At 39.0% G+C, this 24581-nt stretch overlaps 1 protein-coding gene across 6 annotated transcripts in view; it reads left to right on the forward strand.

The window, feature by feature from the left end:
* Nucleotides 1-24581, forward strand: part of SH3KBP1 (SH3 domain containing kinase binding protein 1) — a 342961-nt gene that overhangs the window by 195917 nt on the left and 122463 nt on the right. For 3 of the 6 annotated variants that reach the window (XM_084869578.1, XM_084869580.1, XM_084869579.1), the window contains one exon: nucleotides 5930-6135. In XM_084869578.1, the coding sequence (XP_084725704.1) occupies nucleotides 5930-6135 (206 nt within the window). Of the gene's footprint in view, nucleotides 1-2350; nucleotides 2426-5929; nucleotides 6136-19085; nucleotides 19208-24581 lie in introns of those variants that run through there. The other 3 variants (XM_084869576.1, XM_084869577.1, XM_084869581.1) reach the window with 2 other exon arrangements.

Below are 24581 nucleotides of genomic sequence, written 5' to 3' on the forward strand. Positions count from 1 at the left end.
GAATGTCTCCTGGGAATCGGGCCTAAACTGGTAGTCGGACATCCCTCTCACAATCCTGTACCACTAGCTTCTAATCACTCACCTGCCTGCCTGCCTGGTCACCCTTAACTGCCCCTCCCCACTGGCCAGGTCATCCACAACAGCCCCCTTCCTGCCAGCTTGGTCACTCCTAATTGGACCCCCCCGCCAGCCTGGTCAGCCCTTACTGCCCCCCTGCCGGCCGCTGGCCTGGTTGCCCCCAACTGTCCCCCCACCAGCCTATTCACCCCTCACTGCCCCCTGCCAGCCTAATCGCCCCCAATTGCCCCCCCCCCCTGCCTGGTCGCCCAATGCAGCCTGCTGTTCAACTGTTTGTTTGGTTGTCTGTCACTAATCCCCCTACTGGCCTGGTGGCCCCATGCAGCCTGCTTGTTCAGTCGTTTGGTCATCCCTCGTTAATTTCCCTGCCATCCTGGTCGCCCCATAAAGCCTACTTGATCAGTTGTTTGGTTATCCCTCACTACCCCCTCACCCCCGCCAGCCTGGTCTTAGGCAGCCATCTTACCTATTTATTATATAAGATAAATATTACCTATTTATTATATAAGATAGCCAATTATTTGAATTTCTAAGTTTTTGCCTTAATTGGATGGAACATATCTATCAAAAAGGGCAGATTTCAAAACAAGGGTGTACCACCACGCCTATAGGACCTGAAATTAGAAATACAGTAGGTCCTTGGGTCATATCAGAGATCTGTTCCTATGGTGTGATGTAACACGATTTTCACCATAAGTTGGAACCCACCTACATAAGCACCTACATCACTCATCTAGAGCACGTACACAGCAGTAAAAAAAAAAAAAAAAATTTAAAGAAAGATAACAATTCCTGACCTTTACTTGTGGTAAATAAATAATAAAAAACATAAAGCACATATGTGCATACATCGAAATGACGGAACTTTTATTTTTAATAAATAAATAGGAAATGGCAATGTAACCATGTGATGATGTACATTGAGTCCAATGTAACCTGAGGACTGTCTGTACCTGATTCTACTTAAGTTGTTGGTCTGATCTTTCACCGTACCTTCATGTATTAGGGGTGACATGCCCAGAGGTGACACTATGCATCCTATTAGGAGTTTCCATTTTCTTAATGAGTATTTCTTAGAAGTGAGAGAAGTTGCTCTATTCCATCTCAGTTTTTTCTGTCTCTCTGTAGGTGTAGCCTGCCTTTTTACCCCTCAGACTTACTATAAAGCTGTATTACTGGTGTCCGATCGATATTTAGCTCACAAACCGTAATAGAACTAATTTCTTGGGTAATTTAAAGTAATGCATTTATTAATAGAGTTTGCCTTTAGCAAATCAAGTTACCTGCTGATAGTATTCTCTGTAGGGCATATAAACACAGGTGAGAGCATGTGTGTGTGTGTGTGTGTGTGTGTGTGTGTGTGTACACTCAAAGTGGGGTGGTATGTGTGTATGTTTTATGTACTTACTCATGGTTCCACAGAGATTTGGGTTTTAGCCATGTGTCCAATTTTATGCTATTGATAACCTCTATTTGTAATAACAAAAAAAGATATATTTTGACATTTGACACTGGGTGAGTCCTATGTCCTCATGCTTGAGTATACTAGTAGTGTCATGACTGATATGATGAAACCTCAATTAATATGTTTCAAGAAATAGAGTTTTCTGAAATCGTTAGTGCTAAACAGAAAAACCCTTGTATCAACATGGATGCCACTATTGGTTTCAAACCTCACTGGTGAAACCCCCCTCTAGTAAATTAGTACATTTTCTTGCTTAAAGGTAATAAATATATATTTTAAAGAGAATGTCATGCCTTGTTTAGAATCTTGCAGTCATGAATATCCGTTTGTATCATGCAGGGACCTAGGGTTAAAAGATAAAAGATGGTGGGCCTGAATCTATATTATGCTTGGGTCACGTTCTCCAAAGAGAAGATAGTGTGTACAATTGAGTTAATTAAGGACTCCAATTAATTGGATTCATTCTGATTAATTGAGGTTTGCCTATTCTTGAATTATAATGTTGAAATGGCTTCCCGGTTTAAATAGAGCATAATCTACATGCCAGTCACGTGCAGAGGCAAACCCTAGTTCTGGGGCCTCATGATTGTGTATCGTGGTTGCATGGGGACTTTGGGCTCATTCTGTAACATTCTGAAATTTTGCCTAATGGTCTCTAATTAAGTTTGCGGATGAAGCTCTTGCAGTGGATTCATTGAAGGCAAGTTCAGTTAAAGATTCTTCCTCTTCCTTCCTTTGCCATCATTTGCTCCCCCTTCCCCCCTCTCTTGTTTTTCTCTCCCCTTCTGTTCTCTCATTCACTGTCAGGAAAGACTACCTTTGAAGGGACAATTCTGTACCGAGCTGCACCGGGAAAGACGGAGGGCCACAGACGTTATTACAGTGAGTGACCTTAACAGCAGGAGGCAATTGTAAAGATAAGATCTGGGTACTTGTGTTTTTTGATGCAGCTGCACTTTCCCAAGCTGCTCATGCTTCTGCCAAGTGTCTGTGAATTTCTGGTCCAAGGACATGGACTTATTTGTCTGAGATAAGTGCCATCTCCTTGGTGTATGCTACAAGAGCTTTCCCACCACCAGCTGCTGGTGCTTTCTTGTTTGCTTTGTGCCTCTATCATGTGTGTGACATGGGTGCATGAACCATGCGTGCAGAGAAGCAATCAGTAGCATTTGTCATGCATATGTATTTGTACCGGTATCTCTGGGCCTCCGGAGTGGTGTAAGATGGCTTCCTGTGGAGATGTCAACCACTTATAGTCATTGGAAACCAATAAACCATTTCTTCATTGTGTGGTTCAAAGAAATAAAAATTTGGCATGGAAGTCCATGCCAGAAACCATTATTTTGCTTTGCTCATTCAGCCATTCACCACACGGCAGACTTCTTTAGCTGAACCAAAGTGTAGCCTTTTGTGTTGTAAAATAAAGCTGCCGAAAGTTGAGAGGAAGGAAGTGAATGTGATTAATGGATGACTCTTATGAAGCCCTTAGGACAGTTCCTGCCACATAATGAGCACTAAACATGTGAATTAAAAATAAGTCAAAATAGCCCATGGGTCTGAATTGATCAGTGCTGAAATATTAAGGTAAATTACACAAAAGTGGACAGTCTGTGACTGGCCAAAGCAAATTTGAGGAGACTTTGTTCTTTTTCACCTTGAAGGAGAGACACCCACCTTGATGTGCATGCATACACATGCATACATACATACATACATCTACAGAAATTGAAAGAGAAGGCTCAGGTGAGAACACCAAAACTGTGCTTCTCAGACTGTCTGTGGTGAAGTGTATTTTTATTCCTATTCCCAGGTGAACAGATACCTGGTTCTGCTGTACATGACTTTACTGTGTCCGCACTGCTCCATTGGTTCTCACCACAGGCATTTGATAAACTGAGATGGATCTATTCCCTGTTCACCTACGTGAGTGCACTGCCCACATCTGGAAGTCAAACCAGTGCATACTGCTATAGGCGTTTCCAACCTTTCTGCACCTAGCTCACTGTGTATCAGTAAAGAACCTTTCACAAACTGGCCCCAATAGGCAGGTTGTATTGCCTGAGAGTGTCACCTGGAGTTCTGAGTGTTACACGGGAACATTTTATAGGATAGTGTATGTAATAGGACCTAGTAGCTAAAAGATGCTGTACCAAACAGACATGAAAATGAAAAGTCACCTTTCCCCCCTTCCAACCAGAAGGAACTAGATTTCACCAACCTAGGTATTCAGATATTTAATTTACATACTTAAGATTGATAGAAGCAGGCTACCAGAATTTCTGGAAGAAAAATCTGCCGTGTGTTTCCTTCCCAGTTCATGCTTGTGTGGTTGAATGACTATGCAATCTCTTCCTGTGTAATATAAAAAGTATTTCTCACAGTGGTTAATATAAAGTTATTAAGATGAGTCTGAAAGGCAGCAAATCCCTGAAACCAGAAGCTCTGTGAAATCAAGATGGCAGTGATTGAAAATATTGTGGTTTGAGAAATTATAGAAGAATCCTCCAAATGTTTCTTTTTGAAGAACTGAAACAGCCTTTCCCTCATCCCTTTGCCCAGCTGCTTTCTGGTGATATGGGTGTGGGAATGGGGGGTAGGGTGGTCGTGGTCAGGAGGGTGGTAGTAATGGTTTCATTTCACTAACCATTTCTTTATTCTACCCTCAAATGGTTCTTTCCAAACCAGAAAATAATATCTAAGCCATTTATCACAAAGGAAGAATCCATACAGCAAAATGAGAACATGTTACGGGGCAAATGACACAATATTTAGACTCAAAAATTATATCTCCATCAGGGATATGTCTAAAAACAATGAACAAATGGATAGTTAATCCAGGGGATGTCCATGTTTGCACACCCAAATCCAACCTTGTAACTTGCACCTGACCCCTTGTTGTGGGCTATTCTCATTGCTCTGCTCTCTTTTCTTCATAAATGCTGTTCTTTAATTAATTAAAATCTACACCATGGACCTTCTCTCCCCCCCACCTCCTTTTTGGCTTATAAATCCCATTTTATTGAAGACAGTGCCTACATGCACAGCCATTGTTTTAAGGATTTGATTTTGAAACTTGTTAGCAATTTATAATGACCTTTCTATATTTTGTCTGTTTTCATTTAACAGTTTCTTCCTGCACTGAGACTTCTTTATTTGAATGACTTCAACATTTTATGACATTTTATGTGAGCAATTATTTGGTGTATCATTCTTATATACTAGGAGACCACCTTACCTATAGGAAGATAATGCACGATTGGCTAATAGAGAACAAAATTTGATGGTGTACTTTCATCCCAAGGGCATGGTTGTCATCAGGAGATACATAGTAAATGTTCAGGAGCTGTCCTAGTCATCTAGAGGATTTTAGAGACAGGTTTAATGGCACACTTTAGTATGCCATAAACTATCCTTTGAATCCTGCCCTTTGATAGCATCACTGATGTACCTCTCATCGAAGTAAGAATATAAACCCAGAAATTAACTATCAATAGAAACAAATAGGCTCTTCCTTTTAGGAACATGATTGTGGGCAGAGCCTGGGGAAATAAGAATCTGGGGAGGTAAGTGTCTATGTTGTCTTGCTGGTAACTATTTTGTGACTTCCAACACACGCCCCAAGAGGTCAAAGGAAGGGTTTCATATCCCCAATGTTCTTTGGAAAGGAGTTCAGCATTGGAGAAGTGATGTGTTAGAGGGAAGATGAGCTTGAGGGATTCTGGACTTCGGGAGGGCAGCTTCCATTTTCTCTTTAATAAACACAATCATCTTGTTAGTCTCAATGTCAACTTTGGTTTAATGCTTTCCTAGAGAAACATGTCTGTGTACATTTATTCCTTGTGAAGCCATCCAAAGAGATTTAATTCTTTGGCAGGCATAATTTTGTGTGATTTTTCTAATTGCTAATTTGTTTAAATAGCTTTAGCTTTACAGTTTCCCTTTAGGAAATGTTACTTTCATTACTAATTGCTAATTGACATGAGTCATAGAGATTGCAGGTACAGTATGTGGTACTGACTGGCCAGGGAGGTGAGAAGGGGCGGAAAAGGTTGCTATTGCATCAACTGTAGCAAAACACATTTGAATAAGAACCAGGCTCTTGCTGAGCAGAGGTAAATGTCACGTTTACAAAGAGATCATCTCTGAAATGAGATTTTCTGCAAAGTGTTGATTCACTTTGTAAGATTAAAGGGGGAGGCAGAGAGATCAAACAAAATCAGAGTTACCCAAACTCAATATATCCAACACTAAATGAAAAACCCAAGTGCAAGTTATCCTGTACCCAGTAACTCTTTTAAAGGTGGTTCCTGGCTGGCTGTGAGGAGTTTCCTGGCTATGACTGCTTTTCTGAGCCATTTCTCTCCTGCTCCCCCCTCCTCTCCACAGGTTTAAGGGAAACCACAGGCTCTGAGAGTGATGGGGGTGACTCGAGCAGTACCAAATCGGAAGGTGCCAACGGGACAGTTGCAACTGCCGCAATCCAGCCGAAGAAAGTTAAGGGAGTGGGTTTTGGAGATATTTTCAAAGACAAGCCAATAAAGCTAAGACCAAGGTCGATTGAAGTAGACAATGACTTTCTGCCCGTGGAAAAGGTACGTTCAACAGTTTCTCATTCATTTCAACATCATGTGGAATATCCAAAAGTACTTTGTAGGGTGTGGCGTCTGAGATGTCCTGCGCTTCCTTTGGGGTTCCAGTGTCCTCAGATACTAGCTGTTGGCCTGCTCCCCTTTACACATAATCCCTCTGTGTGGAAATAGCTTTCCTCCAAAGACTCATGCTTGAGTTTGCTGCTTTTCTTTTTATTAATTTAAATTTTATTTTTCAATTACAGTTGACATTCATTTTATTTTGAATTAGTTTCAGAGTACAGCAAAGTGGTTAGACAAGCATATACTTTACAAAGTGTTCCCCCTGATATTTCCAGTATCCACCTGGCACCATTCAGAGTTGTTAGAATATTATTGACTACTAAAAGCCCAGTGCATGAAATCTGTGCACTCAGGGTGGAGTGGTGGTCCCTAAGACCAGATTGCGAGAGGGCACAGGCCAGGCTGAGGGACCCCACCAGTGCACAATCAGGGCCAGGGAGGGATGTGGGAGGTTGACCAGCTGGGGAGGCACCTCGGGAGGGCTCCAGGGTATGTCTGGCCCATCTCACTCAGTCCTGATTGGCGGGACCCCAGCAGTTGGAGCACCTGCCCCCTAGTGATCAGTTCATGTCATAGCTAGTGGTTGAGCTGCCTTACCATCACATTAGCATATTATGCTTTCATTGGCTGAATGGACTACCGGACACTTAGCATATTAGGCTTTTATTATATAGGATATTCCCTATGCTGTACTTTACATCTTAGTGGCTATTCTGTAACTACCAATCTACTTCTCAATCCCTTCACCTTTTTCACCTAGTTCCCTATACCCTCTTCCCTCTGGCAACCATCAGTCTGTTCTTTTTGTCTATGAGTCTGTTTCTATTTTGTTTGTTCCTTTACTTTGTTCTTTTAGTTTTCCGTATAAGTGAAATCATATGGAATTTGTCTTTCTCTGACTGACTTATTCCACTTGTTGCTGCTTTTCTTACTGATCTCCTAGCTCTGGAATGTTTCCCAGTTTGACTTTTCAAATGGACCAGCACTTCTCCATTTTTCTCCCCAGAAATAACCCTCATGCTGGACGCAGCTAAACAGATGGCCTTGATATTTTTTAAGCATTTCCCAATTTTTCTCCTCTCCTTGTACATTTCTCTGATACTTTGTGCTTGGAGTATTGCCTGGTTCAGTTGAGAAAAGGAGTTGTGCCTTTTTTCTTTAAGAGTTAGGTGGGAATGATTTCGGACTGCCTAAAGGAAGTCTCCCGCGTGTGTGAGCGATGTTGATGGCCCATGCTGTGACTCCCTGGGTTGTTACCATCAGGAAGTTGGCTTTTGCCTTCTGCCTCTGGTTCTGGGTTGGCAAGAAGCAGACAGTGTGTTGCTGCTGAGTACGCGGTTGCCACAGCAACACACCCAGAACCATCATACTTGTGGCTGTTAATGACGTCTACTGTGGTACACTTCTAAGCACCGTAGCCTTGCTTGGGATTTGATAAATACTGTGGAATTTTCCAGATTGTAATAAGCTACACTTGTGCTGTGCTTGAGGAATGTTTGTTAATTCGATTTAGTGCTGAAATGTTTGCTTTGATGTTTGTGCTGGCAGGCTGGGGGGGATAGGGCATTGGAAAGGTTTCTAATGCAGCTTTATTGGTAGGTTTTAAATATTGTTCATTTTTTTGATGAGATGAAATTTTTTTAAAGCTGCATCATTTTCTGCAGCTGTAGAACTTCCATTCACCACCCTCCCCACTATTTCCCAGCAACCATGCCTGGTGTCATGAATTAAAAATAGAATCTGAAAAGGAAACTTTTGGACACTTAATACCATCAGTAGATATTCACTTAATACCCTATGAAGAAGGTGGAAAGGACAGATGTTTAGAAATTAAAGACTTTCATTTAAAATCTTCTTTTGTTGAACTTCTCCAAGCTAGTATTGTTTCTTTGAGTAATCAAGTTTGTAGTATCTCAGCTTGTGAGTTCATTTTAATTTCACATGATCACTTTGAAATTCCTGTAAATATTTACAAAAGAGCAAGTCCCCATCTTGGGAAGGAATGATGTATGCGGGTTTTCTTCATATCCTAGTAATTGAAATGACCCTGACCATTGACTCAATTCCCTTCCCTTACTTAATCTATCCCAGCCCCTTTTCTCTTCCTTAAACATGCCACACACACTCCTCCTTGAGGATCTTTGCCACGGAGTGCCTGGACACTCTACTTCCACCTGCCCATCCAGTGTCCTGCCTCTCTTTCCAGGGAACTTGGCTCAGACCTCACCTTTTCAATGAGGCCTGCCCTGGCCTACTCAGTCTGAAACCTGCCCTTTTAGCCCATCCCAATTACTTGTGTTGCATTTTGTTTTGTTTTCCAAAGCATATACCCCCCTTCTAAAATAATAATCATGTTTTTTATGTTTATTATTTGTTTGTTCACTGATGTATGCTATGCGTTTACAACAGTGTGTGGCACATAGTGGGTGCTCAGTAAATATTAGTTGAATAATATTAAAACTGTATTAACATGGCACTTTAGAGATTACAGACATCTATGAAATGAGGAGGCTAGGGAAATAATATAATCATTATATAGTTGAAAACATAGTGGCTATATGGTTCACTGCATCTTTGTGGAACAGATAGATTTATTTGTTGCCTTGGTCTTGGAAACATATGATGTTAACTTCATCAGAGTAATATATATATATATATATATATATATATGCTCATGTGTGTATCTTGATTCATGATTTGTTTGCAGAATGAAACCATGTGCTGGCAGCACCCTTAACCTGCTTCTTATGGTGAAGCCTCTGGGGAAAACATAAACTTCCCAGCCTGCTTTACTGGCTGTGGACAATTTTTACAGCTTCTAAGAGGATTTAAAACTCTGTCCACCCCCCATTGTTGGCGCCATGGATAGTTGCATAGATTTATGGACCCATTATGTTATTGCACAACTTGGCATGAGAGCTGATGAGTGTGATCATATTTTACTAGTGCACAACCTGGTTCCCATCGCGTTTGAGATGGTTTTATGTCCAACATTCATGTTTAAGGAAGGAAATTTCCTTTGAAAATTGAGCTCACTATTGATTTTATAGAGGGACAAATTGAATGTCATGTGACAGCATTTGTTAGGTGAGGCCCAGGCAGGTCTTTCACCCAGGTTGGGGTAGTTGGCCTTCTGACATGGCTGGTATGATAACTTGGATGAAGGAAAAAAGGAATCAGATAATTGCTACCAGCTGCAAGCATCATATTATATTTTTCATTCAAGGTGGCCAAGTTTTGAGATCCATTTTTCGGAGTAAATTTTGTGCTGATCTTATCTATGCCTTAATTCACATCCCTCACCCAGAGAGCTTGAATGCTGATGATTCTACACCCAGGAAAGAGACTTCACAACACTTCCCATCCCCCAGTAATAAATAATGAGTATTCTTGCTTCTCCTATTGAGCTATAAGGAAGAACCCCATTTATGAGTCTTTTTAATACTACCAATTAGATATACCTATGAATGATTTATTTACTGAACCATTTAACTGAAATATTTACACATTAAATTATTTAATGTATGGGATTTTTCTTCCAGTAGATAAAAGATGGGAGGGTGGGGCACAGAGTAAACAAGACTGTTTATGAGTTGATAATTATTGAAACTCAGCAGTGCTACATGGGGGTTTATTACACTATATTTTTATATATGTTAGAAAATCCCCTTGATAAAAGATTAAAAAAAAGAAACTTGGCAAATGTGCCATTTAAACTAAGCCCAAAGGTAAGTATGTATTATATCCAAATAATGGAAAAAATACAGTGTAACTATAGATGAATCAGTTAAATATTGTAATATTAGAAAGGCATAGCACCATTGTCCTATCTGGTTGGCCTTGACAAAGTCACTTAGCCTCAACAAAGCCATCTGTAAAATGGGAATACCTTTATATCTATCCTAACTCATAGGACTTTTAAAAAAGTTATATAGCTAAAAATACTTCGAAATTGCAAAGATAATAAATTTCAACTAGTATTTTCTAAGTGCTCACTATATGCTTGGTACTATGTACACAGTGGTGAACAAGACCTGGTTGCTGCCCCTCAGAGAGCTGTAGAAAAGCAAACAATAGCACAGTGTAGGGAATTCTGTGATCAGGCTGAGAGCACAGTGCTATTCTGTAGGAGCCCTCAGACGTGGCAGGAAGTGGTGACTTGTTAGGGAGGCTGGAGAGTACATGCTCATGTGTGTGGGTATCCACTTCCTCCAGGAAGTTATGTTTAGAGCCATAGTAAGTGATGTTTTTCAGGCCTACCAGAAGTAACATTTAGGTTGAGACCCATGGGTCCAGTAGACATTCATCAAGGAAAGGAGCTTAGAATTATCAAAGTGAGAAGAGCAACATGTATAAATGCTTTGAAGGGGGAAAGAAATGGCACAGAGCATGTGTCAAGGTTCCAACAGGGAGTGGGGAAATGGAGAAAGACGCCGGGTCCAGATTAGGAAAGGCCTGGTAAGACATGTGGAGTTTAGACTCGATCTAAAGAACAATAGGGAGCTATCAATGGGGAACTATTTTCAGCACAAGAGTGACATGATCTAATAGGTGGTTTAGAGAAAATATTCTAAGCTACAGAGGGAGGAGTGGATTACAGAAGACATGGTAACTAAAATTCAGGAGAGAGGCTAACAGAAATTTATAGTGGCGCTCCCAATAAATTCCTCCAATCTAAGTTCTAAACCAATTAATGAATAAGATGAATCAGTGGATGGAGAATCAAAATATTACTTGTGCTCATCTTTTCAATATGGCTTTCCAGTTGACTCAGCACTGTTTATCGAAAATATTGTCCTTTCTGTGCTGCACCTTTGTCATAATTCAAGTGGCTGTGTATGTGTGGGTCCATTTCTGGACTCTGCTCTGTTGGTCTGTTTGTACTTGTACCCATTCTATACTACTTTAATTACTGTAGCTTTATAGTCAGTCTTCATATCTGGCAGTGTAAGTCCTCAGTTTTTGTTCCTCCTCTTCAATTTTTCCCTGGCTATTCTTGGCTCCTTGTAATTTCACACAAATTTTATAATCAGCTTGTCAATCCCGTGCCCCCCCCAAACAAACAAACAAACAAACAAAAAATGAACAACAACAACAAAAAAAAACCCTGAGATTTTATTGGGTTTGTGTTGACTCTGTAGATACTTTGGGGGGAAATGGACATGGTATATTTCTCTATTTATGTAGGTCTTGTTTCACTTTGTTTAAATTCCTTAAGCTGTACACTTACAATTTGTGTATCTTCTCTACCTATTTTATATTGCAACTAGAGGCCCAATGCACGAAATTTGTGTAAGAGTAGGCCTTCCTTCCCCTGACTGCCAGCACCAGCTTCCCTCTGGCACCTGGCACCTGGGTTTCCCTCCAGTCACTGGCAGGCACCAGGGACCCAGGCTTCCCTCACAACCCTGGCTTCGTCCTGAAGGATGTCCGGTCTAATTAGCATATTATATTTTTATTATTATAGATGTTTGTTATTATTGAAGGTAAATTTGGATGACATACAGTAGATTAGTGTGAGAGCCAAATGGGCCTGCCAGCTGATCCTTAGGATTAAACAGACTCACCCACCCAGTCTCCTAGGGCAGACCCATGTGACATAGAAGGACCTGCCCCTTGGGGAAGAACAGACAAGGCCAACTTCTAAGAGGAGGAAAGAGAAGAGCTGATCTGAGCTGAGCACGCCCAGTTTATTTTTTACAAATTCAACTTTTAGATAAGTCATTCCACTCTCCCAGGAAAGAGTGAATAAGGGGGAAACAGTTCTAGTAGTGTCCAATTGTGTCCAAATGCCAAAAGTGTCCAAAGAATGTCCGTTTGGACTCCCTCTTCCTGGCAGGAAATGTTAAGATAAGAGAAGGACATTTTCTCTCTTAACCACTTTGAACTGTTGTCCTAGGTAGTTTGGGGGAATATTTTGAAGGGAGAATCAAGAAGTTTGTTATGCGGAGGGGGGATAAAGGAGAGTAATGACTTAAAATGATACCTTGGACAACTGGCTTAACCAGCTGGATGGATGGTAGTATTATTCCCTTATTAAAGAACAGTGGAGGACAAAGACTTTGGAAGGAAGGTCATAATTTATTTAACAGAAACTTATAGCCTTAGACTATAAGTTTAACAGATTTAGTCTTCAACTAGCTGGATTTTGAGGTACTTGTGGGACTATCAAGTGAAAGCATCCAGCAGGCAGTTGGATAAATAAGTCTGGTGATCAGGAAGGAACTACAGATGTAGGTTTGGGAGTCATCAGTCTAAAGAGTGGGTTGGAAGAAGGCAACACACATAGGACATTATCATCATGAATATGGCTGGTTCTTTTTGTCTCCTATCTGTGGACCTAAGAGGGAGTTTCCTTATCAACATACTTCCCTGTTATTCCAGGCTGGCCCCACTATGTTTCTAAACTCCTTCCTTTGTACTAGTGACTCAGATGACACTCCTGGCCAAACACTTAGGGAAAGGAGTGTCCGGTGTTACGTATGGGTGGGTAATTTACAGATACTCAGGTAAGTCCCAGGACCTTATCTAACATGTCTTTATATAGAATAATCCTGGCTTTGCAGTGCCAGCTCATTCAATGCCAAGGCTCTCCTTAGTTATTGGGAAAAACAGTCTTTTGGGCTGGGACTCTTCAAGTAGCCGGATTGGAAAATATATTTTCCCAGGTTGGTTGTTTACTCTATTGGATTCCTTTGGATAAGCCCCTTTCTCATGGTCTTCCTGTAATAACTGATTTCCATTAATAACTTTTGATATCTCTCTTGAAATAATTCTGGTTTCTTTCTGCATTTTTTATTATATTTCGCAACCAAACACTATGTTTGTGACAGTCTCTTTTTTTAACTCTAATCATCTTTAATCTCATGTATAGATTCACAGTCATACAAATTAATGTCTTTATAATATCAACATTGTAGCTTTTACTTGTAACAGGGAATTAGAATTAAAATCGTATATAAGTGAGCTACTAATCATTTTTTAATCAGCCAAATTACAGTAAGATAAATTTTAATATTTTCATATATATCTCAGGCAGTCTTTTTATTCATTTTAGTAAAAAATTCATCAAGTTGTATAGTTAAATAAAATTAAAACATTTAAACATTAAAAGTGATTAGTTTAGTTCCTTAAAAATGAGAGATTTACTAGTATGTGTGTAATTTTTCAAAGACTAGAAATAAATCTGGGGAGTCTCCAGGAGCTAACTATATATTCTTTGACTAATGAAACACAACTGGGTCAAAAACTTGTGAGTATCTGAGACCTATAGTATTGGATGTCCCTTATTTTGCTTGAAAGATAAGACTATGTGACATCGCCCTAGCCAGTTTGGCATCAGCCTGTGAACCAAGGGGTCCCTGACTTGATTCTGGTCAAGGGCATGTACCTTGGTTGCAGGCTCCTCCCCAGCCTGGGCAGGCCCTGGGCAGGGCTCCTGCAGGAGGCAACCAATCGATGTTTCACATTGATGTTTCTCTCTGTCTTTCCCTCTCTCTTCCATTCTCTCTTAAAAAAAAAAATCAATGGAAAAATATCCTTGGGTGAGATCAATAAAAACAAACAAAGAATAAATAAATAAATAAATAAATAAATAAAGGTGATTAATTTTTTTTTTTAAAGACTATGTGACATCTCTTGAGCAGTTGGAGCAGTTGGAAAATCCATGGATTTTAATGTGCACGGGTATTAAGATAATCACCACTCATTGCCTGGGCTAAATGAACTGTCTGGGATTTTCAGACTGAAGTTTATCTGATATCTTTTCCCAGAGTGTCTCTGTTACCTTTCCTTATGTAGGAAAAGTAAGGAGATGGGCATTTGTATGGAAGGGGAACTGGAAACAGAATTGCAGGGTTATTCTTTGGCATGTTAGGTGCTATTTACTGTTTTATATATGCCAACATATACTTTCTAAAGCACTCAGCATAGAATATTTTCTAAGAAATGTTTAATTACAGCGAAGAATCATATTTTCAGAAGGCCTTCAAACTGTGGTTTTAGGAGTATAGTAATTAAGCATGTATGCCAGACTTCCTGGGTCCAGATCCCAACTCTGACTCTTCCTGGGACAAATTACTTAAATACTCTGTGCTTTAGATTTCTCATCTGTAAAATTAGAATACCAAGAAGACCTATCCTATATGGTTGTTATGTAGATTAAGTAACATGTAAAATGGGCAGAAAAGTACCTGGCATATAATAATCACTTGAATAGCATTCAGTTATCATTGTTGCTCTTCTGATTATTAGAACAGGAGTGCCTGTAAACAGCACCATAGTTTCTAGGATATTATTTTAACTTTTTATTATGAAAAATTTCAAACTCAGAGAAGTAAGATTGAATTTCACTATAACTGTGATAGAGGTTGGTTCGACATCACTGAGTCTTAAATATCAGCCATTAGAAATTAAATGCTGTAGCCGAAACCGGTTTGGCTCAGTGGATAGAGCATCGGTCTGCGGACTGAAAGGTCCCAGGTTCGATTCTGGTCAGGGGCATTTACCTTGGTTGCGGGCACATCCCCAGTGGGGGGTGTGCAGGAGGCAGCTGATCGATGATTCTCTCTCGTCGATGTTTCTAACTCTCTATCCCTCTCTCTTCCTCTCTGTAAAAAATCAATTAAAAAAAAAGAAATTAAATGCTGTGATATTGAACCTTGTCTGTGTTAATCACTATTGTATTTATAATTTATTGAAAATCATTGTTAAATTATAGTTGTCCCTCAGGAAATATTTGTGGACTGGATACATGACTATAACTATAATTGTTTTGTCCCAATCCGATCAAAATTATAAAGGAGGACTCATTCTGTTTGGTGTGTGCTTGTGCTCTGGCTACAGATTCACTCTTCCATTTGTTCATTAATTGGCTCATTTATTCATTTACTGAAGCTTTACTGAATGCCTTTTATGGATCAGCAGTGGCAGCTCTAGAATTTCTAGATAAATGAGCTAAGGAGTGGCAATCTATTTTTAAAGGGACTGGTTCGATGGCATGTTTTGATGCTGTAGTATTAGCATAATACATGCATATTTTTTACCTGGCAGGTTATTTATTTGGGAGAGGGGTGGGTCTGGATTAGTTAGTTGGAATGGAGTTAACACCTCCTCCACATCACACCTTGGATCAGCTGTTATATAAAACCTCCCATTTGGTGCTTTGGATTGGCACTCCATGAGAGAGAAATGTGTATGTATAAAAGTCATTATGACACAGGGGAATGGGCTAGCAAACATACTAGTATGTCCAAAGTATCAGAGGATAGAGAAGAAGGATCTACTAACTTTCTTAGAGGTCTAGAAGGAAAGGATGGTGTATCAGAGAGATTTTTTTCAAGGAAAATTGTATTTGAGCAACATGTTAAGAGATAAATGGGAATTCATGGTACTTGCAGTGCGTGCATAAACAAAGAGAGAGCATGGTTATGGAGAAGGGTTGGGTTTGGCTAGAGTGTAGGGGACGTGATGGTGGTGAAGGTAAGGAGTTGGAGGGGAGGTACACCTCTCTCCCTAGGCTCTGTCAGCTCATTCACAAGCTTTACGTCTTCTGGGTGGGCTGGTGAGTTGGTGGAGGAGTTCTGTAGGGCAGTGGCTTGATCAGATTGGCACTTTGGAGAGATAACTGGGAGGTGCCCGGCATTGTGGAGTGGAGATCAGAGAGGAAGTAGCTGGGAGAGTTGCCAGCCATGAGGCTTTGTGGTTGATGACTAATTGGCCAGGCACCAGGAACTTCTAGTAGCTCTTGGAAAGGGGCAGATGGACCCACCTCATGCTCAGTCTTTGAGTTGGGCTGCCCTAGCCCAGTTTGGCAGCAGAACTGACAGACAAGCCAAGTTTTCTTTCAAAGAAAACTCCTTTGTGTATTATGGAAAGCAAAACGCTAGGAGTCAGCATTCAACTCTTGTTAATAGATAGGCTAAGTATATAGAGATAATAAAAATAAATTTAGTTGCGAGAGCATTGCTAAATACATTTATATACATATACTCATGAACATAATCATATATGTCTATATATCACATATATGTTTATATCAACAAACTTGTCTTCATAATTAGTTTTAAATAAACTTTAAAATTTTCTAATAGTTTTAGATTTATAGAAAAGTTGTGAAGGCACTGTAGTTTCCACATACCATACACTCAGTTTCCTCTATTGTTAACATCTCACATTAATATGGTACATTTGTCACAACTAATGATCTAGTTAATATCAATACATGATTATTAACTGAAGTTCATCTTTATTCAGATTTCCTTAGTTTTTACCTGATTTCCTTTTCCTGTTTCAAGATCCCATCCAGGATAACATGTCACCCTGTCTCCTTAGGCTCCTCTTGGCTGTGACAGTTTCTCAGACTTTCCATATTCTTGGTAACCTTGGCAATTTTGAAGAGTTTTGCAGAATGTCCTTAAATTAACATTTGTCTGATGTTTTTCGCATGATTACCAGTAGATTGAAGTAATGGGTTTTGAGGAAAAAGACTACAGAGGTGAAGTGCCATTCTCATCATGTCATGTCAAGGGACCCTGGTATCAGCATGTCTTCTTCCTGTTGATGTTGACCTTGGTCACCTGGTTGAAGTAGTGTCTGTCAGGTTTCTCAACTGTAAAGTTGTTCTGTTTTTACTCCTCTTCTACATTCAATTCTTTAAAAAAAAATCTTTATTGTTGAAAATATTACATATGTCCCCCTTTTTCCCCATTGACCCCTTCTAGCCTACCCCTGCCACCCACCCCAGGCCCTCACCACCCTATTGTTTATGTCCATGGGTTATGCATATATGCATACAAGTTGATCTCTTTTCTTCCATCCACACACACACCCCTGCCTTCCCACTGAAATTCAACAATCTGTTCCATGCTTCTATATCTCTGGATCTATTCTGTTCATTAGATTCCACATATGAGTGAGATCATGTGATACTTGTCTTTCTCTGACTGGCTTATTTATCTTAGCATAATACTCTCCAGGTCCCTCCATGCTGTCCCAAAGGATAAGAGATCCCTTTTCGCTGCTGCATAATATTCCATGGTATAAATGTACCACAGCTTTTTAATCTATATACTCATCTGCTGATAGACACTTGGGCTCTTTCCAGATCGTAGCTATTATAAATTGTGCTGTTATGAACACAGGGATGCATAAATTCTTTCTGACTATATTTGACTCTTTAAAAATTACTATATGTATCTCACACTTAAGGAGTAGGGAGTTATGCTCACCTCCTTTAGGGAGAGTATCTACATAAATTATTTGGATTTCTTCACAGGCTATCAGTCTGTTCTCTCTCATTCAAATTATGTTTTGATAGGATGATTTCTTATCTGTCCTCTAAATTCCAAATGCTAATTCTGTAGCACTTGTATCACACTTGCCATTACTGCCTGGTGACTTCTCCCACATTTGTTTTCTTCTGTGTTATATAAACAGGTCAGTGTCTTAGTTACCAAAGCAGATTGCAAATTTTCTTGAGGACTGGGACAGCATCTTATTCAAAGCCCCTACAGAATAGGATACAGTGCAAACAGTTAATAAATAAGGAATAAATTATTTTAAGTGAGTTTCATTTAAAAATGTAAAAATTAACCACAATTAATAACTGAAACAGATCATTAGAGTCAAAGTATATAAGAAACGTGGTAAGGCTACTATTGACATAATATCTTGATTTGTGAGCCATTCTGAATTTGTACTATTGGCTAATAGGCTGCTTATTGTGTGCCTGGCACTTTTATAAACACTTTACTTCTATTACATATTTAAGTTTCCAGGCAACCCTATATGCTGGTGCTATTATCTCCATATTATAGATAAGGAAACAGAGGTGCAGAGGTTAAATAAATTGTCCAGTATCACACAACTAGGAAGTGGCTAAGCTGGAATTTTGATCTCAGACTCTCTGGCTCTAGAATTTGCTGTCTTAACCACTGGCTCCAACTCATTGAAATGGCGCTTAAAATGGTATCTCAATTGGTAAAAAAAAAAATACAAAAAACCAATATTGCTATTTAAATATTTCATTGCAATCTGTTAGGATACTATTGATGGCATGGCTGGCAACAATCTTTTTGTATTTTTCCTAGGGGAAGTGTTTCTATAAAGCCATGACTGTTTCTCCTCCTCCTCCTCCTCCTCCTCCTCCTCCTCCTCCTCCTCCTCCTTCTTTTCTTTTTTGAATGAATAATTTTTGTGTAGTACAACTACTTCTATTTCTCTAAAATACAGGCATTTTCACAATGGACATATATACAAACCATATCCTAGATCAGCGTTTTTCAACCGCTGTTCCGCGGCACACTAGTGTGCCGCGAGATGTTGCCTGGTGTGCCGTAGGTGCAGACAAGACAAGAATTTTATAATTTTTCACTATTTTGTTTACTTAATATTTCATAATAAAGTAATTATAAAATACTTTCTTTGTGTTTATTTGATTCCTATTCAAGAGAATTACTTTATATATAGTCAATATAGGCACAGAGTTAAATTTTTTAACATTTTCTAATGGTGGTGTGCCTCGTGATTTTTTTCATGAAACAAGTGTGCCTTTGCCCAAAAAAGGTTGAAAAACACTGTCCTAGATATCTTTCACTCCCCAATCATATTATCTTTTGAAATATAGTGGGCTTTTTATTTTCTCTCTGACATTTTTAAACAGAAGGGGTTGCTAGGTCCTGCCAAATCAATACTCCTTCAGTGAGTTCCTTGTGCAAATGGTCACACCTGTGGGTCCCAGGAGGCAGCCTAGATTCCTGCAGTAACGTAGGCGAGGGAGGAGGACTTGTCTCGAAGCCACCCAAGCCATGAATCGGCCCTGGCTTCCTGGACCATAAACAAATGTGAGCTTTGTTCTTCCCATTGCTCATTTGGTCCCAAGTATGACTCAGGGTTAGGCTGGGCCCTTCAGACTCCGTGCCTTTGGCTGTTGGAAGGAAGTGGGAGGTTCCAGTGCAGTTCTGGGACCTTTTCAAACTGAAGAGAGGAGGCTGACTGCATGATGGGAGAAGAGGTATTTCTTTTTCTGCTTTTAGAGATGTAGTAAATCCCCTTAACCTTGGATCTTACCTGTACTATTTTGTAATGAGACTTGTACTGGGTTTGCATTGGTGGGGTAAAATGAAGTGTATGCCAGCTAGGGTTCCTCACAGAGGGGGAAGTAACCTAAAAGTGGAAGATTATTTTCTAAAGTCAAATGTTGCACTGGAACTATTTAGCTGTTTTAATCCCCCACCCCCCACCCATTTGCTCAATTCGGCCATTAATTTTTACAGATGTTTCCAATTCCTCAGTGTTGTGGGTTTTCATGTGCTCACACTGCCGAGAGTAATTTAGATGGGCAGTTTGTACAAGCAGTAACTGTTACACCATGTCACTGAGATGTTTAGCAATTACAGATGTTAGTGCACTAAACAAATCCAGCTTGCTCTTCAGGTTCCACACAGAGCAGGCCAGCTATCGGACTATTTCAGTTTTGGGGGGCATGGACAACTGGAGTTTTCCTTGTGAATGGAGAAGTTGTGTGTAGTGACATCTGGATGCTGTTAAACTGTTGTTCATAGAGATAAAGACTGTTGGCTAATTTTGTAGTACTGAGCATTCATATTCCTTTGCTCATATACAGAGTAAAGACACCAAATTATTTTCTTTTCTACAAGTTTGCTAGTAATAAATAGGTGGTCTTTTCTCCCTGTGAGTTGCTCATATTTGTCTTCCTAAAAGCAGAAGTCTGTCATTTTCTAAACACAAAATAAAATTCCCTAAATAAACCACAGGATAAGGGAGGCTTACAGTGCGTCATATGTCTTTCATATTCCTGTCCCTTGTTGAAAAAAAATTTAAAGGAGTTGAGACATATGTCTTTTCCCGTTGGCTTTAACTTATTTAAAATTAAAAAAAAAGAAAATAGCATGACAAAAGGAAACACAATATTTTAACACATTAAGAGTAGGAGAACTTCTTGAAAAGCTTTTTTAGTGGTGTCTGTTGCTTGCCTAGAAAAATGTGAGTACCTGGAGCAGTTGGCTAAAATAAAAAATATATATATATTCATCTGCAGGCCTGAGAGAATTTTCCTGTTGAAAGGTAGCTTCAGTTTGCTATTATTATCATTTCTTACCATTGCTGGATGTCATAATTCTGAGTTCTAAAAAGTACAAGGCAGCAAACTTCTTTTCTATTGATTGTTTTAGAGAGTGAGGAAGGGAAAGAGAGATTTGTTGTTCACTTAGTTATTCGTTCATGGGTTGCTTCTTGTATGTGCCCTGACTGGAGATCGCACCCACAACCTTTGTGTATTGGAGCAATGCTCTAACCAACTGAAGTACCCAGCCCTGACTTGAAAAGTGGAAATCAGAATTAGATATTTACTGGTATATTCCAAATTCAGGTGGTGACTTTGGGAAATGAGTGAAAGCCTGATTGATTGTAAGAAGTGAACTATGGAAAAGTCTCAACGCTAGCATTGGGCTCTCTCTGAGGAGCCTCTGTAGCTCTCTTAGGCTGAGGCCTGGAGATGGGACAGGAAAGGTAGCCCCTGGGACTCTTAAACGTTTTTTGACCTGTAAACTACTCATTGTACTGTTGAGTGATCCCTGAAACCTTTGCTTGTTTGTTTCTCAAAATGGAAATAGCTATCTTACTTCTCTGATTACAACTCTTTGCAATAATTATTATATTAAAAACTCAAAGTTAAAGTATATGAGTAAGTAAATAGAAATTTATCTTAATCCTGTTATCTAGGAATAACCATAATTAACATTTTAGATATATTCTTCCAGACGTTTATCTGAGTAAGAAGGTGCATGTAGTACATGTCTCTTTGTTTTGGTGTTGTTATTCCTCACCCAAGGATATTTTTTCCATGATTTTTTGAGAGAGTGGAAGGGAAGGAGAGAGAGAGAGAGAGAACGAACATCATTGTGAGAGAGATATCAATTGGTTGCCTCCCACACATGCCCCGACTGGGGCCGGGAACAAACCTGCAACTCACATACATGCCCTTGACTGGTAATTGAATCTTCAACCCTTTAGTAGCACAGGCTGGCACTCTATTTACTGAGCATACTGGCCAGGGCACACATGTCCCTCCTTATATAATAATGAGGTCATATTAACTGTCCATTTTTTAAAACCTAATGTATTATGAATCCCCTTTCTGTCAGATAGCTGCATGGTCTTCCATTATAGAGATAAATCACCATTTATTTAACTAGTTCCCATCTGACAACTATTTAGGTTGCTTTCACATTTTTAATATTAAAAACATTCTTGTATATCCATCATGGTACTTTCCCTGATTGTTTCCTTAGGCTGAATTTTTAAGAGGGGAATTTCCAGGTTAAAGGTTGACTTAATTCTGGTTGTTTTGTTTTTAATAAAAATAACCTAAGTATATGCAAAAAAAAAAAAAAAATTCCAACATAGCAAAAGTAAAAATTTCTCAATTCCAGTGGAAATCCCCATAAAAGCTTTCTATATACTCTTCTAGAAATGTAGACTATTTTTAATATGGTAAAATATACATAATACTATTTTATAAAATTTAAGTGCATAATTCATTGGTATTAAATATATTCACATTGTTGTATAACCATATCACCATACAACTCCAGAACTTTTTCATCTTCCCAAACTGAAATTTTTATTCATTAAACATGAACTCTCCATGCCCCTCACAACCACCATTTTACTTCCTGCCTCTATGAATTCTATTACTCTAGATACCTAATGTAAGTAGAGTCATAAAATATTTTTCCTTTGTGTCTGGCTTATTTCACTTAGCATAATGCCTTCAAGGTTCTTCCATGTTGTAGCATGTGTCACAATTGCTTTTCTATTTAAAGCTGAATAATATCCATTATATATGTATATATTAGAATTTGTTTATCCATTCCTCTATTGATAGACATTTAGGTTATATATGAATAATGATACAATGAACATCAACATATTGATACCTGTTTGAGTTCAGCTTTTAATATTTTGGGTATATCCCCAGAAGTAGGATTGCTGGATGACATGGTAATTCTATTTTTAATTTTTTGAGGAACAACCATAGTATTTTCCACAGTGGCTGCCACCATTTTACAACCCACCAGCACTGCATAAAGGTTCCAGTTTATCCACATCCTTGGCAATGCTTGTCATTTTCTGTGTTGCTTTTTTTAAATAAAAGCCATCTTAATGGGTGTTAAGTGTTATCTCATTGCAGTTAGAATTGGTATTAATGTGTGTTCATGTTGTGTATCACTAAGAGAAAAGAATATCATTTTTCTCCATCTTTGAATGATGAGTTGAGGACAAGGTGTTTGGGATACTCATTAGCTAGCAGACCAACTATACAATCCCACCAGACTGCAAATTGCTTAAAGGAAGGACTATGTTACCCTGTTCCCCCAGCCCATAAAGAGAAGATGAGTAGAGAGCCAAGGTCTCACTTTTTCAAGAGGTTTAATGGTGACCAGGACTGCTGCTTCTCACATTGCCCTACGAAAAGTTTTGTGGAGAGTAGATTCAAAACAACTATTTTGAGAAAAGATTATTTTCCCTTTTGTGCTATTGTTAATTCCAAGTGATAGTTCTTGATTCATTTTACATAGTGAGCAAAGTCAGTTTTATGATTGATTTTTTTTCTCCTCACCTTTTGCTCTAAAACTTCTTAGGGGCAGGAAATAAAAGCCGTTCATTTGCTGAACCAATTTATTGAATTGATATTCTTCACTGTGGTGGACTGAAGTATTTATAAGTATTTCATAGTGGCTCTTTTTTGTTCTCATATTAGTAATTCCTAATATTTATAATCCTAAAGTTTAGTTCCTGAATTTCAAGATTTTAAATTTTCTGTGTGGCCATTAATATTGTGATGCCTATGAACCTAGCTTGCCTTTTTCTCGCTGATATTCTCACTGATTATAAAATGGTATTCTAGACAACTGAGTTTCAGTGGGGTGTATTAAGTTTAATGCTCTAGGAAAACCAGCTAATTTAAAACTAGTTATCCAGCTTACTTTGCATGGTGGAGTATCTGTGCTTACATTTAAGGAATGTAGATCACAGAGATCATTCAGTCAATCAGCAACCTGTTAATGTACTTTTGTGTGGCAACGGAGGCCATTTCAAAGGTACTAAAGGACAGCCTTACTCTCAGGTCAGGCCTTAATGTTGGAAGTCAGATCCCAAATTAACGTACATCCATAGTGCTCTAGAAACAAATGAAAGCATAAGTACAATAACCCCTACTTATATTTCTAGTAGAGATTTCTCTCTTTAAACATGGGTTATAAAATGAACAATACACACATTTAAAATTATTCTGCAATTACCTTGAAAGCCACTTCTTTATCAAAAGGCCATTGTATCCCTGGCTGGTGGCTTAGTTGGTTGGAGCATTGTCGCATACACACACACACACACACACACACACACACACACACACACAAATATTGCAGGTTGCGGGTTCAGTCCCCAGTCAGGGTGTGTATGGGAGGCAGCCAATTGATGTTTCTCTCTCTCTCTCTCCCTCTCTCTCTCTCTCTCTCTCTCTCTCTCTCTCTCTCTCTCTTTCTCTCTTCTTCTCTAATCATATTGTTGGGTGAGGATTTTTTTTTTTAAAAGGCCATTATTAAGCCATTTCATGGATGGCCTGAGACTCAGAAGCGACACCTCAATTAAATTTTTCCTTAAACAATTAGGAATAGAATAGGCAATGTTTGAAAACTGGAGGCAGATATTTGGAATCTCATTTAGAAGTTGTATTCTAGTTTTGCTCATTTAAGATGAGGAAGTTATAAGTGGTAAAGGTGGATTTACTGCCTCATTTTCTTTTTTAACTTGCTAAGCATTTTCACCCACCACTGATTTTAATATGCTTTGCTTCATTTGTTTTGGTAGCATCTGTTCAGTCTGTTCTTTTTATTTTGATTTCTTAGTTGGGTTCTCATTTTCTCTCTCTACCAGAAGCAGCTTTTCTGAAACGTCTTGGGTACCTTTTCTAGGCTGTTAATAGAGTTGATAATAAGAGCAATAATAATGCAAAGTGTCAAGATTTTAGATCTTAAAGTAACTAAAACTTGTTCTCTTGGTACAGTGCTTAGTACTAGCTAGTTATTGCATTGGGAGAGCTGGATGAATTTATGTCTTATATGTCTGATATTAAATTTAGTTTATTTTGCTTGAAACCCCAGGATCCCATCTACATTCAGGCCTTGTCAGTAGCAGATAAAGTAAGACTCGTTCATAATTTAGAATCCTATTTTCTCAAGTAATGAGAACAGAAATACTGTCTTTGTTGTTTTTATTCTGAAGAGGCTGGAACATTAAGGATCTGGTAACTCTATGCCCACCATGTAAGTAATCTGCCTAAGCAGTACATGTCACATTTTCTA

This window comes from Pipistrellus hanaki (assembly GCF_964339955.1).
Source record: "Pipistrellus hanaki genome assembly, chromosome: X".
NCBI lineage: Eukaryota > Metazoa > Chordata > Mammalia > Chiroptera > Vespertilionidae > Pipistrellus > Pipistrellus hanaki.